This window comes from Varroa destructor, unplaced genomic scaffold (assembly GCF_002443255.2).
Source record: "Varroa destructor unplaced genomic scaffold, Vdes_3.0 BEIS01000002.1, whole genome shotgun sequence".
NCBI lineage: Eukaryota > Metazoa > Arthropoda > Arachnida > Mesostigmata > Varroidae > Varroa > Varroa destructor.
Genome location: NW_019211455.1, coordinates 56,943,017 through 56,958,708, shown reverse-complemented (window position 1 = coordinate 56,958,708; position 15,692 = coordinate 56,943,017). Strand labels below are relative to the sequence as shown.

Sequence of the window (15,692 nt, the reverse complement as noted above, 5' to 3'; positions counted from 1 at the left end):
ATATATATGTATAAGATACAGGCAATGTGGACTTTGTAAGGAACTACAAATCCTACGCTTGTTACTCATCAAGCCTGTGTTTGCCAATAAACTAATAATCGATAGATGAAATCGTAACGTAAACTATTAAATGGATAATATATCTTTTGGCTTGTAAAGATTCGAAGCTTTTACAGGGGATGGAGTTGGCATACTTCTACACATACGTACAGCAGTGCGGCGTAACGCTCACCTCAAATTTAAATGAATTAGTAGATCTACATTTCGCTTGCTACGGATAAGTGCTGAAAATAAATCTTGGTTGAATCAATAAACACGAAGCACACATCCCTTAAACAAAACAATTTGAAGCTTTTAAGTTCGTTTCAGTATCCATGCGCTTGTCCGTAAACGAGCTTAAAAGTTATCTCCAAGTGAAAAGTTATGATGATTAGGCATACATTACTTGAGGCACATGAATCCATGTGATTGTCGGCAACTTCGTTAGACTATAACGAGCTGAAACAATAGGTCGTCTGCGTCGAACAAACCTATTACAAAATAGGGTTTATATTCTATTCAGGAAAGTCTAGAGATGCAATGACTGTATATTTTCGGGAGTAGATTTGATGATGCAATACACACAGAGCCCCTGTGTCAGTTAGTCGCAAACAAAAACGTTAGCTTCTTGTCCTGCTGGCTCGATTGTAATGGAAAAGGTAATAATATATTTGGCATTTAGTGCCTGGAACATGGTTGCATCAGGTGTGGTATTATTACGCATGTTTGTTAGGGGCCATCGATGGTAGTCCTTAATCTATCGAAGAAATCATAGCGGATTGTGTGGAATTGCTAGCATCGTTTACAGCGTCCTTCATCTAGGTGATATTGCCTGTTTGTAAGTTGCAGCTAAATAAAAACGGATATTTCGATAAAAAGTGCTAACGTTAGCTAATCGAGACATCTGACACTACTAATTTAGCTGAACTTCAACAATCACCCTATTCAAATTATTTTTTTCATTGATACCATAAAAAAACAACTCCGTAATAGGCAATTTAGCTGTTCAGAAACGTTTTTTTTTTTTCGTAAAGTATCGGATGGTCAGAAATCCAATTTCGGACTTTTTCCACGTCAGTTTTTTTTGTCTTCTCGGAGGACAGGCAACGTTCTGTTCAATACAGTATTGATCCGCGATCCCGACACTGTTTATATAATGCTCTTTTATATATATATAATATAGATTTTTCGAAGTGTTTCGCTACTACAAGAGCGGGAGCGTAATATTCGCTACCTTCATTAGTTACCCGACATTTTTGAAGATGTCGGTTTTTTTTTTGAATTTTGAAGAAGCAGCGGACAAACTAAGGGTCCTCATCCCAATAGATTTTTGCCCTAGCAATCGAGATTTTTCTCGTCGGAGAAGTATTGAAGATGATTTAGTAGTTCTTGCTTAAAATTGCAGCAAGGACGTCTCCTTGTTTTAGCGTCTTCCATGCATTTGCCTGACTTTTATTGTGCACAGAGTGCAGCTGGAAATGCATTCTAGACCGCGAATCTTTGATGAGGGTTAGTTACGAACAAAGACATTGGACTATAGCTTATTTTGGATCTTACTCTCACGATACTTTGACATGATTACATTGTGGGTTTTCATCTAAAAGAAATGGCTTTCGTCTAGCATCAAAAATGGTTGATGGGCGCATGTCGACGACAATAAACAGCCATCTAAAATGGGTCTCAACTTAAACGATGGACCCTGTCTAATAATAAGTTTCGCTCACACTTACATCGAATTTCAGCCAGCATAAGTAAACAACGTTTTTCTAACCTCTCACTCTAACAAAGTCCACCATAACCTGACCAACTATTCAATCCAAACGCTTACCGCCTCTTTATTGACGTTCCATATGGGAGTTAATGTTTAGTACTGGAAGTTGTTTGATCATTCGTGTAAACAGTTGGCTTTCTAGTCCAATAAAACACAAAACAAAACCTATGATGAATGCATAAGCCATTCTATATATTTTCTTTATAAACACCATTATTTGGTAAATAATCAGCTTGACATAAAGATTTCATGCCAACTAGAACAATACAGTAAAATATGTTTGCCCTTAAGAGCGACATGGAAAATGCTAGCTAGTGACTTTTGTGATAAGTGTACAAAGTAATTTATATGGGAATGGCAAACATGAGTGAGTCTCCTAATATATTTTCGCTCCGCCGTGCTCTTCGTCACACGCGACCGGCGTATACTTTTGCTCATGCTGCTTCTTTCCCTATTGTAGTACTTCACTTCTACAAATGCGCACTTTCGAATTAGTTGGTAAGTTGACAACTTATTCAGTCTCATACTGTTGCTCGTAACCAACCAAGAAAGCTGGCTTGTGCTGTCAACTGCTATGTTAGCCATTTACACTATTGCTATTAGTGTTCATAGAGCTGCGCACGATGTGCTCGTCTTTTGTACGTTTCTTGCCCCAGGCTGCGTCTATACTGGGTCCCCATTCATTGGATGCATTGGATGACCACGACAGATGATGCATACGCCGTTGGTACATCCCACTCCCTGCTTAACTCTTCTGTCGTCTTGACCGCAGTCCAGAATCGACTCTGCAGGCAATGAACTGCATTGTACAACACTCTAGTAGCCCTAGTAGTGGCTGTAGGCGTTGGTGGCTTTTTCAGCACTTTTTTAGTTCTAGAACTCTGCTTTACGTTTGTCTTGTGTTCTCAACGCCAAGAAAATGCAGCAGCAGCCAGGCCCTTTGATCCTTTGCGTTTGGGGCGCGGTAGTTTTGCTGACGCAGCGCGAAGGGCGTATGCACCGAAGGGCTAGCGAGGGACACGCCATCCGGCACACAATGACCCACTACTCATTCCATTTCATCGACTAGGGGTAGGGCGACTTATCGTTGCTCCTCAAGTTCTCTGAAGTGACAGTCTCTCTTCTAACTCGAAGCGAGCAGCAAGCGAGGACAAGGATAAGAGGAAAAAAGGAACTGGGATAAGGCACCTCTTTCCAGCTATTACTACGAGCCGCGAACACAGAACAGCATGGCACCTCACTCCGCAAATGTCTTTCTTTCTGGCTAAAGACTGATTTGGGTCTCAGTTATCTCCCTTCCATGCTGGTCTGCTTTCGGACCTTGACGCTCAGGCGTTCCCAGTAGAAGGCTTGAGCGAACCCTAAAGTTAATTAGCTGTTTTGCGACGGAGGGTTACGCCATATAAATCGATCTATAAAGCTTACAGTCAGAGCAATCTTTGCAATAGCCCACCGCTCAACGCTTAACCAGTAGTCCAGCTGCTTACTGAAGATATCTAAACTTTCAGTTTGTTTCTACTGGCCAGATAGAAATGTTTGAGGCAATGAAACGAAGCGATAAAGTGTCAGCCACAGAGTGTAGCACAGTTTGCTAGAAAAAATTGACTCAACGAAGTACTATGCTTCCCTGGAAGCCAAGATAACCAGTAAAGGGCCGAAAGCTAGAACCATCTGCTACCTAGATTTGAAAATGCTATAAGGAAGCGATGCACATAAGTTATCCGTGTGGGATAGAACTAATAAAAATGGTTAGTAAAAAAAAATAGGCACGAAGGAGGGCACATATATATATATATGCATTTTGTTTATTGGAAGAATATACAACGTGGCAATGGTAACAAGTTACCTTAGGTAAATCTTTCCAATGGGCTCCATAAATGGTTTTACAATAGGCAAGCATAATATTACTAAGATTTTGATGCAAACATGCATCCCCGTTTATATATGGAATGCATATTCGAAACTGAATAAATACAAATAGGACAGAAGCCTTTAATGAAAAGGTTTCCTCAATTACTCACTATTATTTTTATTCCTATACGGCCTCTTTTCTCTACGTTTTTATCTGCTGGATATATTTTCAAAGGAAAAAGAAGTAAAACAATTACCCATAGAATTCTCGTACAACCCAACTGCTAGTTTTCCATAGAATTGCGCAACTTATCGTAATAACACGCTGCCGATTGTGGGAGCAGTAAGTTAATTGTGCTTCTGAAACCTTTTCAAAAGGGAGAAGGCATCTTTACGCCGATAAATTACAATATCACTTAAAAGAAGTTAGTAATTGGTAAGTGTAATTTTTTCCTTGTCTCTCTCTTTTTTCGTTCATGTGCTTACGAAACGAAAAAATACACTGAAATATCGTCAGATAATTAAAATTTCAAATTAGATTAAAAAGGTAAACCTTTTAGGTCTAAACTAGATTATAACCTACCAAAGATGCGCAAATCAATTCAGGCATGGTGCTCCTCAGCGGAGCGCGTCCTACTAACCGTGTCCTGGCGACCCGAGCTCCAAACACTTTGTAGGTACAGAGGTTGCAATGTTCGCGCGATTTTCAATTATGCATTGCGTTAAATACAGGCAGGCACTTTTACTTTTGTTGGTGTGGAAGCTGGTCTTCAACTAATAAATGGTAGAAGCTTAATATTCAAAAAGAAATTATGAGTGTACGTTTTGTGCTCTTCCCGACTTCAACTTCTCAAAACAGCATTTTGCGTTGCTATGGCCCGGAGACCATTGCACCAATTAAGGGTCTGTTTTTGCAATTGTGTTTGATTTAATTATTTCTAGTAATTAAGTAGAATTATAATTTGTGGGGAAGAGGGCGACAAGAGGGACTTGGCTATGAGGGGTAAGGTAGCCTTACAATAAATTTCCCTTTGGTTAAAGTAGGTTACCTCAACTTTTTCCGACCGAAACCATAGAACGAACCTATCTGTTTCGTCCTAGTTGTATGCCTAGGATTTTCACCTTTTACCTATTTCTACCTTAATTTTAGTATAAAAAGCACACGCACCGCTATCTGACTAACATTAGTAGACAACCAGATCATCTTCATCTGTATTTATTCAAAATAGATAGTCAGCGGCCTTACAACGCTAAACTTCAAACTCACAGATATCGAAAGGTATCAGAAGTGCTTTATTTTGCAAAATTATATAAAGTTGTCTCTTCTAATGGAAGCTAGATAAAACTCTCTAAGTAGATCTAATAAGATAACTATTGGTATCTCGACTCGTTTCCACGCCAACGCTCATATCAATCCTCCGACATTTGCCACCCTGCCTGTGTCGTGCCCACATTCAATAGTGTTTTCCATATCGTACATATAGAACATGCACACAGATATATAGATCGCAGCTATGGGAAAGAGAGCATTAAATCAACACCAGTCAAATGACCACGACTGCATCTGCGTTAACGTACGAAGGTCGTCAAAACGAAATTATCGCCATTTGGATATTTAGGCAGGCTTAGGTCCAACGATAGGATGCCTCCGCTGCAAGATGCCCATTCGAATGTTCATCTGAGACACACTATTCGGCACAAAGCTATTAGCGTTTTTGTAAAGTGTTTCCATGCATACTAGATCATAGTCCTAACGCGTGCGCGTTTCAGGTCAGAAGCTGCACTTCATCCATCGCACGAGTGAGGCCTGACTGGTCGTAAGCATTGTTCTCTAACCACTTTATCTGAAAGTCCAGAGAAATCAAGCTCTTACGTTATCGGACGTATGTACCCGTGATGAGAGTCGAAATTACCTAACCGTTTTGTACCATCAGATGGGAAACTCGTTACCAATGGACAACTAATATATTATGAACATGATTAGGGCAGTATGAGTTTTATAACGATAGACTACAACATTATGAAAATTTTAGCTCATCCGAAGAAAATGCACCCTCAACAATAAGCGAAGGCGTACAATGTTCTAATGAGAACAGCTGAGACGTAGCTGTCACCGTAAAAAAGTTCATAATAAAACATGACCATTGAAACAAAGCTCGCGCCCCGTTATGTCTGGTCGGCGGCAAGGCTCAGAACGATCCTGTTATCGATCGCTGATCGACTCAGATGTTTTCTTCACTGTAACATTATTATGTATATATATATATATATATTAGGTAGTTGTTATTTACCTCATCATTCGGGTAAAATCATCTTCTATATATCAGGCACGTCTATCTGGTACTGGACTTATCGAAGGACACTACAAACGAACTTCAAAAACTAACATTTCTTTATTTAGATAAATTGTCTAGCATCTATGTACAGTACGTAAACTAGAGCCAGCAGGGATAAATATCGATTACAAGCTTTCGATGCCAAGATCAAAATATAAAAACGTTAGTAATACCGTATAACCGTGCTTGTGTTTCAAATCTGAAGTGGTTCCCGTCATGGTGTGCAAGACGGCCATATACAACTAAAAAACAATTTTTGATTTGGCACCATCGAAGAATCGATGGGTAGTCACGCTTACTATAGATGACAGTGAATACGCTATCACTTTAGTAATACACAGATTCATTGTATAACGACTCATTGCTGACGCTCACACGCAACCATCAGTCCGTTGTCCTTGTTGTATGGAACCATATATATGTATATATATATCTGCAAAGCCTAAAAGCAGATAGCTTCTCAAATAAGTTAAAACCTCCGATAAGAGAACTTTTTTTTTTTTTTTTTTTATGTTTGGCTCTATCTGAACTTTGAGTGATTAGATATTACAATATACACACAAGGCTAGAATCACAATTTCTAGTTTTTTGTACGAAGCCAGATTATATATCGTTTATAACGATAAACCAGTTCGGTATCAAACACTCCCGTTCCTTTGACGAAGTAACGTATTCACATCATCTAGATATTTATTGAAATTAATAAATATAGAGTTAAAGGTTTTTTTTCACGCGCCTACTATGACCGTCTGTCCTATGATGTATAACGAGTCCGCTCGCTGGCTATTTCGTGTCGAAGCTTCGAGGAAGAATAGAGAGCGCGATCACCCCTTCCCCATTTAGTCGCCCCTGTCTCATCAGCAACAGACGTCATAGCAGCGGTGGTGGTGATTGTACATAATTTACGCTAACGCTAAGCGTCCGCTGCTTATTATAGAAGCTGCCGCGCTGATCTTATTGATGAGTTTATGAACTGTCTGTGACAGGCCACATCATAGGAAGCCGCCGTGTAGCAAGCTTGAATCATAAGCGTGCTGAACGCATGTAGAATGGAACAACATGATTATCGTCACCAGCGGTACCATAACTGTTTAGCCCGATCTAATTTCGTTACATTTGAAGTCGGTGTCAAATACTTCGTAGACTTACTTACCTTTTATAATATCTTTTTACACTGATATGGCACAGCGTAAAACTTTTGCCACATGTTCTAGAAAGACAAGCTTTAGCGCTTCGTTGCGCCACGGCTTTGAAAAAGTTGATCGTTACGCCTGCGCTCGTCGTACTTCAGTCTGTCGGCTGCCACTCTGCCCCTGCTTCTGCTTGCTAACTTCATCGTCCATTCAGCCCATTGTCATCATTTCTTAGATTGCCCTTATTCGCGTATGGGTTCCTTGGAGAATAAACGATATTCTTTTGTTCCCAGCACAACACTGCCGCCATTTGGCTGGCTTGGGGCTGCATTTCGTGAGTACATTTTTTTTCGACCTGTTACATACGTTATAGTTGCCCCAGTGGTAAGCAGGTCTGAGCTATCTATAAACGCTGGTGTGCCAATGGCACTGCCGGCAGTAACAGGACAGCAGGGCGGGGGGATGGCGACTGCGACGACGGTGGTAAGAGCAAAAGAAAAAAACCGAGAGAAGAAAAGAAATACTGCTACTTGCGTGGTAGTACACGTTTTCTCTTACCTTAAAAGGGTGCTCGTCGTGGTTGAAGTTACTGGGCTAGCGTTACTGGTTGGTGCTCCTTTTCATCGTTGCGCGTACATTTGTCTAAGGACGCGTGCACATCAAGTTATTGAGCCTCTCTGTCTGAGCGCTCCCCGCCGCGTCGTCTCTGTCTTTGCGTTTCTTTCGTTTTCGATTTTTTCTGCTTCCAGTCCTGGTGCGGCCTTCTGTGCCACCGAGTTAGCAATTCAGGGTTCACTATATCTTACGAACCGAGATCTTCTTGTACATGATCTAGACACCTCCGAAGTCGAACGGATTGGGCGTTCAGCAGATCACCATTGAAGTAGCTTTGGCTGGAATGTTTCAGGCGGTGACGGCACGGGTGAAGCTCTGATATTCGACAAAATTCAAGAGGTGAGGACAATAGATCACGTCCTTTTCGGTGCTAGCGGCGCGATAGCTATGCGCCATGACGTAGCCCTTTCGCGCAACTCAGCGGTGCGTGAGCAAAACGTGTTGCGCGAACAACGATACCAACATATTTTCATTTAACTAGCTAGAGAGTTTCATTCATCGGTGACGATCCGCGAGCCACCGGCGACCTCGGCGGCGTCAGTGTCTGTGCGCGTTTCCGACATGCCGCTGGGATACTCGCGCGGCGGAGAGGTATAGAAACACGCAGCAGGTCGAGCGAAAATAGGATACATAGGCAGACGAAACCGTTTCGGGCAAGTTTGCCTATGTACAGCTTCTTCCAAGGTGGTCAGTAGAAATAATGGAGGAGTCCAAACGAGTATAAAGAAGTCTACTGGTGAAGGCGACAGGGAAAGAGACGAAAACCTGTTAGAAAGGAGGAGACCTGCTGACTGCAGGAGGTTGGTTCCATCGGCCTGCTGCAGGGCAAATCTAATAGACGCTTGTTCCACTGCGCGGGATATACCTGAAAGAATCGTGGTACTTCCACAACAGTGTCCTGTATCTACCCCTTTTGGCCTGCGAGGCACCGCTACCCATTACGTAATGGCTTCGCCAGTGGCGGCGGCGTTCAAGGCACAAGGCCTGGATAAACGAGGCGACAGCGACCACAGATCGTAATTATCGGTAAGGGCATTAGAATGCTGTCATGTTGCTGCGACACGACAGCTCAGGTTGGCCTGGTGTCTGTTTGAGGTCAGCATCATTCATTATTATCGTATTACAAAAATAAAAAATGAGGTGGTGCCGTTATTTTTTTTTTTTTTGAAAAACAGCGATCCCAACGACAGAGCTCTTTTAAGTATACAGAACAGCGTGAAAATGAAAAAAATCTATACCTTTCAAGCCGTCTTCATCAGGGTTTTGCCACCAGAATGAACTTGCTATTGTTTGTTTTGTATATCCATGATGGTGAGGAAATTGCAGTACATTTAATTTTCATACAGTCACCCCTTTAACAAGATCAGCTTGCCCGTACCGTGTATCCAATTAATTATATTTGAATTGCTGAAACATATACGAAAGACTTCAGCATAGTAAACATCGCCGGCCCGCTAAAAGGTCTACTGTTATACAAGACATTCCCTATTGTAGTCCCACTAGTAAACCCTAGAAAATTACACCAATAGATTGCCCGCTGCTGATTAATAACTGATAATTGTATCGATCTAATGAACAGAAGAAAGGACAGAGTGTCAAAAGCGGCCCTAGAATCCAAGCGCAGCCTTGTGTCATACGACTGTTTCAACGCGAGTACATTTAAAAAGATAGGCATTTCTTCAATTTTTCATCATGGGATGTCATTCAATTCCTGCTTATTTAGGCAAATATTCGCGCCTATGTTAGTTATTATAGGCCAGTTGACCTGCTTAAACCATAGTGTACCTGGCACCTAGAATAATCGTAACCGCAGGAGCAGGTAATAAGTACCCTCTGTCTAACTTAACTTAACCTGATAATACATCATAGAAAAAATAACACTTCTAAGCCCGTTTGTACAGCGGTCCTGAAAGCGCAACGGTGTCTCGCAGACATTATCGCAGAAATTACGTGAAAATGACGTGAAAAAATTACGAAAATGATGGCTCGTGTCAGAAATAAACTTTAGCGCCATAACGAACCTATAATCCTGTAAGCACTCCGGAAGACACAACTCCTCCAAACCTTTAGTTGAATTAGGCAAACCTTTATTTAGAGCATTATATTTAATAGTCGTTAGATCTTTGACTTATATTTTTTCAATCCTATTGTTGATAAACGAGCTGATTTTACCAATCCCTGGCCTGAAGAAATTCTCTCGAATGACATACCATCATTATAAAAAACAATTATCCTTCTCTGTAGACACCGTCATCCTATGATGTATATGTATGTGTGTGTATATATCTATAATATTTTTACCTTGCGTTGTTTTATAGCAGCTGTAGTAAATTTCAATATTTTTTTTCTACGCAATACGCTTTCTCAGTTCAACGGTCTTCGGGGTTTCATATCCCAAATAAGACGTAATATCCTAAAGCAAACGTACAATAAAATGACTAAATAAATATTTAGTCATTAACTAGTCACAAACACATAACAGACATAAAAATAGCTAGACGTCATTGACGTACATCTATATATACGCGGATCAATCAATTAATCGTTTTAATTAACAATTTTTAGATCTTCCAGAAAATTTATTGCAGGTAACAAAGGTCCAAAAATGCCGTTGATAAAAAATGACGTCGAACGGCGGCCTCCGTCACGACTCTACGTTTCAAAGTTTGATATTCGGGTATCCTCCACGAAGCAGCTGTTAATATCTACTTCATACTAAAAAGTGTAAAGACAACCGATTTCGTATAAGAAAAACTGTCTCTGTATTTAGTTCTATGTACCTCAGTCGTCTACATCTATTCTCAGCGAGTTGAAGTAAACTCCATCAGATCAAGTTCGTATATTGTAACAGTTTTTCCTAACTGCGGAGATATTTCTTTTCGAACTCGATAATAAGACGAAAATCACAAATTTTCGCACAGGGAACAATGCGTTCATGGGTCACCGGGAGACCAATGAGGGCTTGAAGACAATGACAGCACTGAATAATTGCGCGGAAAAAGGAACCAGTAACCGGTCCAGGGTACCGAAATGACGAGAACACAACAGATCAACACTTGGAGGTGGGTATATGCAAACGATCAAAGCAAGCTCTCAAAAAGAAAGAAATTAACGTAATCTAATCCAGTTATCAATAGTAAACTGTTCATCTGCATGAAATTGTCGTTAGATATAATAATTGTTCGAGCAACTGCGATGGGACATAAGGATAAATATAATAATAGAATATCGCTGCAAATTTAATAAAATGACAACCCAAACGAATCTTCTAAGCAAGCTCGGTATGGACTTGAGAAGAGAAAAAAAACTAACAGAGTTAAATCTCTATCAGTACGACAAACTATGTGCAAGGAAGCGCAAATACTTGAGCCTGGGCGTCCATCGACCATAGAGTGGGACTCTTTGCAGGTGATTGCCTGTCACGCGGATCGACTCACGGAGCAACACGCGTTTATCCACGAGGGGTCGCCGTGTCTCTTGCGTTTATCCTGTTTCCACAAGTTTCTCACTCGGCCTGCTCCTCTTAAAATCGCCGGAAGCAAACGACGACGCAGGCCGTGCGAATGCGGTACTCGAGCTACGGAGGAAAAACTAATTGAAGCGGCCTATCAACTCAGCAGTACAAGTAGACTATTAAGCAATGGAGATTTGAATGTTCGCATATCTTTAGACTGGCAAAGGAATCACTGTTTCTTAATACTGGGGAGCCCTTCACCTTTGCTGTAAGTAAAAAAATACGACACTAGTAGAAGCAAATTAAACTTTGCGTATTATTTTTAATTGTTAAATAGAACTTTAGTTAGTGGCTTCTTTATTTTATCTTTCGAGTTCCATTTTTTTCAGAGAATTGAGTACGTAATTGCTCTGTCACATGATTTGTATGTTAGTTGTACAAGCAGAAATTGTAGGAAATTTCCAAGCGCACTGTTTCAAGTATTAGTCGTACTTTGAAGACTGTTTCTTTGTTAGATACACACACGTATCTTTGTGTAAACCTCATCGAACTCAAGGAGTCCATATAAGCCTGGCACTTACTGCGATTGATCAGGCGACGTATGCATCTATGCAGCATTACTCAGAATAGTAGTGGTGGTCCTTGAATTTCAGAATCGACACATTTAATTTCCTATAATTTCCTTTAGAACAATATTCGAAAAAGGTGTTTATCACACTAGCAATCCTCAGCTCCACGACATAGCCAGTAGTTGATAAAGGTGTCTTCTAGGATGCAAATACATGTGCTAGATACACACACAGAAATATGTCTATTATCATTATTATCTGCCTGGCCCATGAAAGTAACCTTAAAGTTTATGTTGGATATTTCGGCCGGATTTCCTTGAACATTTCTGCCAGCCATGAATACCTCTATCGCCTGTATGATCGTCCTTGTCGTCAGACTGCATTGAAGATGCATAAGAGAAGATGCCCTGCAGGATCTATTCACTTATGCAAATAGCTATGCAGAAGGACACCCTAAGTAAACTGAGTCCACGTAAACAAACTGATAAGCGATAATCTGGTAAAACTAGAATAAGGGAATAATTAAACAAGAAAAAGAGATACTATCGGAAACATTTTAAGGACCAGTTGGTAGCATCATTTACAAGATTTTCCGAAAAGGTCGTTATTGGTTGTTTTCAAAGCCAACTGCGTACGATTGGATTTTTTTTAATAATTGTTGTTTATTCCAATGGCCGGCTGAAGAAAACTATTGTCTATTTAGTCTCATTTCGTTTAATTCTGTAAATAATGTAGTCCCACTTGACGTTCCAGCATCTGCACATGTCAGTCATGCAGAAAGGAAAAAAATCAGGAATTAGAATGCTATTGTACAGTTATATCTCCGGCTTTTTAGTTATAGGTGACTTAGCTGCGCGTTTAAAAAAGATTTTGACAAGCGGACGAATGTTGCAGTGTTTGCGGAAAGTCCTGCCGCAAGTAGGATTGGCCTGAAGGCGGTATCCGTTTAGCTTGACGTTGACGTGCAGCGCTAGTTCGAGAGGGAAGATGGTACTCGTCGGAGACGAAACGCTTGGCTGCTGTCTGGACAGTAAAGGCAGTAGCTGATACTAGCCACCGACAGTAGCGTGCTGAAATACCTGCATAGAATCTCTCTGCCTGGTTAGTCTGATCGGGCTTGAAGATGTTAGAATATGATTTCAATATATAGCACCAGAGAGGCACGGCAAACCGTAGCTATCGCCCCTAAAAGTGGCAAAATTCCACAAAAATTACAATACCGACTCTGGATCGCTTGTGGCGACCACGCACTAATAGATTGGCTAGGTTGTCTTGTCGTTGAAAGATAGAAAGGCCGGCCAATTTTTAGTACTAGAAAGCACGCTGAACCATTCAGGGCCTCGGGGCCTCTAGCTGGTTTCTCCGCGAGCAGTCGAGTATTTGTTTTCTGAAATTAAGGATATTTAAGTTTAATCGGCTCATCTTTCTATTTATATATCTATAGAGAAGAATATTTCAGCGAAGATATAGGTTGTATCGGCAGTTTGTCAAAGGACAAGACCAAGCAATGAGCGAGGCCAGCCTTAGATGTCTATAAAACCGTCGATGCCTCCTCTCGCCAGGGTAGGCATGGATTTTATGGAGCCTTTACACGTGTAGGAAAAATGCTAATAATTATAGACTGTTACGCCCGTTTCGTTCACCTTTTCTAGTTGAACAATTGACACAACGAGCCCCGGTAAGGCCCTTTCTACTCTTTAGGACCGATATAGTGTCATAGGCGCCGTTTACATGGATAACGTATATTGCTTTCGGGATCGGTGCGTCCAACAGCATTTGGCAGGTTTTCGCCATAATAGAGCCACCGTAGCCTACCTGCAACCAAACAGGCTAGTAGAGCGGACGATCCATTTGGTCACGAAGAGCTTACTAGAAGCGTTTAGCCGAAGTTACTGTCAGCCTAAACCCCCGGGTGTTCTGTATTTAAGCAGCAACAGGAGGCCCGTCTCTCCAGCGGAGATGAATTCCAGAAACGGTAACCCGTCCGCGTCAAACGTTCCGGCCCAAAGAGCCCATTGTTCTGCACTTCCCACGGCAGTAGTCTAACACACTCCGGAAGCCGCTGCCTAGATTAGAACTTCGGTGTTAGCGTCAAGAGGCAGGTCATGCAGTACATATATCGCTCACGCAGCCAACCTAGGAGATATCACGAAAGATTAGGCATGGGATGAAGGCATTCCGTCCGATGGCGTGTTTGAGTGAAACGGACGCACCAAGTATATAGTCACAATAAATGTATTTCCGGTTCCGGCCGGTAGCGGATGTATAATACCTCATAACCGACCAGTTAGTCGCTAGTCGTCAGCAGCCGACTCTTGCCATAAGTACAATATACGCAATATATATTATATATGCACTGACAAGGTTCGACATAATGTACGTTCTATGCATGCTGGAAGTTCGATATGCGCAGTTGAATCTACAACAATGACCTGAACGGTTTTACATCTTGTCTTGCACGCGGGCTGAAAGGTATATGAAAATGATCATTGCAGAAGTCCTCGATGGACTTTAACAGAGGCCGTTGAGTAGAAAAATATAAGAAGTGTACAGTGGAGAAACGACGATCTGCTAGAATCCTTGTTAATATTTTGGAGCAGAACCTTTCGCGCTTTCAAAATCCCCTACGTTGTCAGCTTGTAGTAATGCCATTGTTATGTCCGTTGATCGGATTGAACGCTGGCTTTAAAAAGCACAATACTGAGTTTTTTTTATATAACGGCTGAATGAAAAAACTTTCCCTTATTAGACCCTAATCTAGTTCGTAATACCTTGAGGTTCGCTATTTGTAGGCTAACGGCTTCCACTTCTACTTTTCACTAGACGAGAACGGTTTTCACCTTTGATTTAGGCCACAACTTTTATTTGTACATAACGGATAGGCTCCTGACGTAGTTGCACAATTAATACTTATAATACTAGAAGTAGTCAATCTAATTTTTTGCCGTAAAAACAATGCAATAAGGAATATGTAAGCCGAAGAGTCTGGTTTAAGCGCCGCCGTTTAAGAGCAATGTATGTATGTATGTATGTAACGAATACATCGACATCAAGTCGCAAAATCTTCACCCCTGATGCTTCACTTGAATTATTACCCTTGATAAATAGTTAGTGTTAGTAAATTTAATTAGCTTTTCCGTATCCGTATGTTCACGTCTGATTAGTACTAGCATCGAGATCTATTGTGGCACCAAATTAGACCCAAACGAATCTGCGATACACAACCTATCACATGGAACAGATATTACTCCACTAAAAATCATACTGTACCAAAATAAATAAATAGTAGTGCCAACTCTCTGAATCGTTTTACGACATGTAAAAATCTATGTAATAATTATCGTATTATGTAATAATTAATTTATTCAATTGCTATAACAGTATATATACATCGACATGTTTGTTACGTTTTTCAACTAGATGTATCATCGGGAAGAACTCTCCCAAGACAATACGACATCATCTTTGTTTTTCTTTTTGTATATTTACAAAGGTGATTTGTCCGTTGGATACTGTCCAGCCTTTACAACACGAGCGAACTCAGACCGTTGTTTCACTAGTGTTCGTGCTAGGGATGTCTAGGCTGAAAAATAAGCAAATAATAAGTAGGTTATTAAATAAAAACACATGTTTGCATTAGATTTATTCTAATTTTTGTCAAAATGTTTTCACTTCATAGGGGCTAACGGAGCTTTATTCTCGCATGTCACAAAAAAGTAATTGTAGTTTTTCTTTCCGGATTACTTTCGAATCGCATCAACAAGTTATCGATCTCATTGCGACTATTTTTTTTTATCGATCAGTCACTTTTCAGATCTGTTCTTCAATCCCAGATCAAAAAATGTTCAGATCCGGGGTTGGGGAATTTGTTTTTGACACCTCCACGTTGTCCTCTATATATTATTAATTTGGTTTTCCAGTGCT

General features: G+C 40.7%; 2 protein-coding genes across 7 annotated transcripts in view; one reads left to right on the top strand and one right to left on the bottom strand.

Moving 5' to 3' along the window:
- LOC147758037 (uncharacterized) overlaps positions 1 to 15,692 on the top strand; it is a 39,107-nt gene that overhangs the window by 3,893 nt on the left and 19,522 nt on the right. Inside the window, exons 3-5 of one of the 5 annotated variants that reach the window (XR_015320572.1) lie at positions 5,432 to 10,469; positions 10,667 to 10,807; positions 11,077 to 11,506. Coding sequence is in view for 1 of the 5 variants with exons in the window: in XM_086979515.1 (XP_086835641.1) it covers positions 11,088 to 11,467 (380 nt within the window). In the remaining 4 variants the exon portion in view is untranslated. Of the gene's footprint in view, positions 1 to 5,431; positions 10,808 to 11,076; positions 11,507 to 15,692 lie in introns of those variants that run through there. The other 4 variants (XR_015320573.1, XR_015320571.1, XR_015320574.1 and 1 more) reach the window with 4 other exon arrangements.
- The window catches only part of LOC111244743 (neuroligin-4, X-linked-like), a 50,759-nt gene continuing 38,660 nt past the window's right edge, over positions 3,594 to 15,692 (bottom strand). Inside the window, exons 14-15 of one of the 2 annotated variants that reach the window (XM_086979513.1) lie at positions 7,689 to 15,351; positions 3,594 to 5,505 (exon numbers count right to left, since the gene is read on the bottom strand). In XM_086979513.1, coding sequence (XP_086835639.1) covers positions 15,309 to 15,351 — 43 coding nt within the window. In that variant the 3' untranslated portion in view covers positions 3,594 to 5,505; positions 7,689 to 15,308. The remainder of the gene's footprint in view (positions 5,506 to 7,688; positions 15,352 to 15,692) is intronic. The other variant, XM_022792118.2, reaches the window with a different exon arrangement.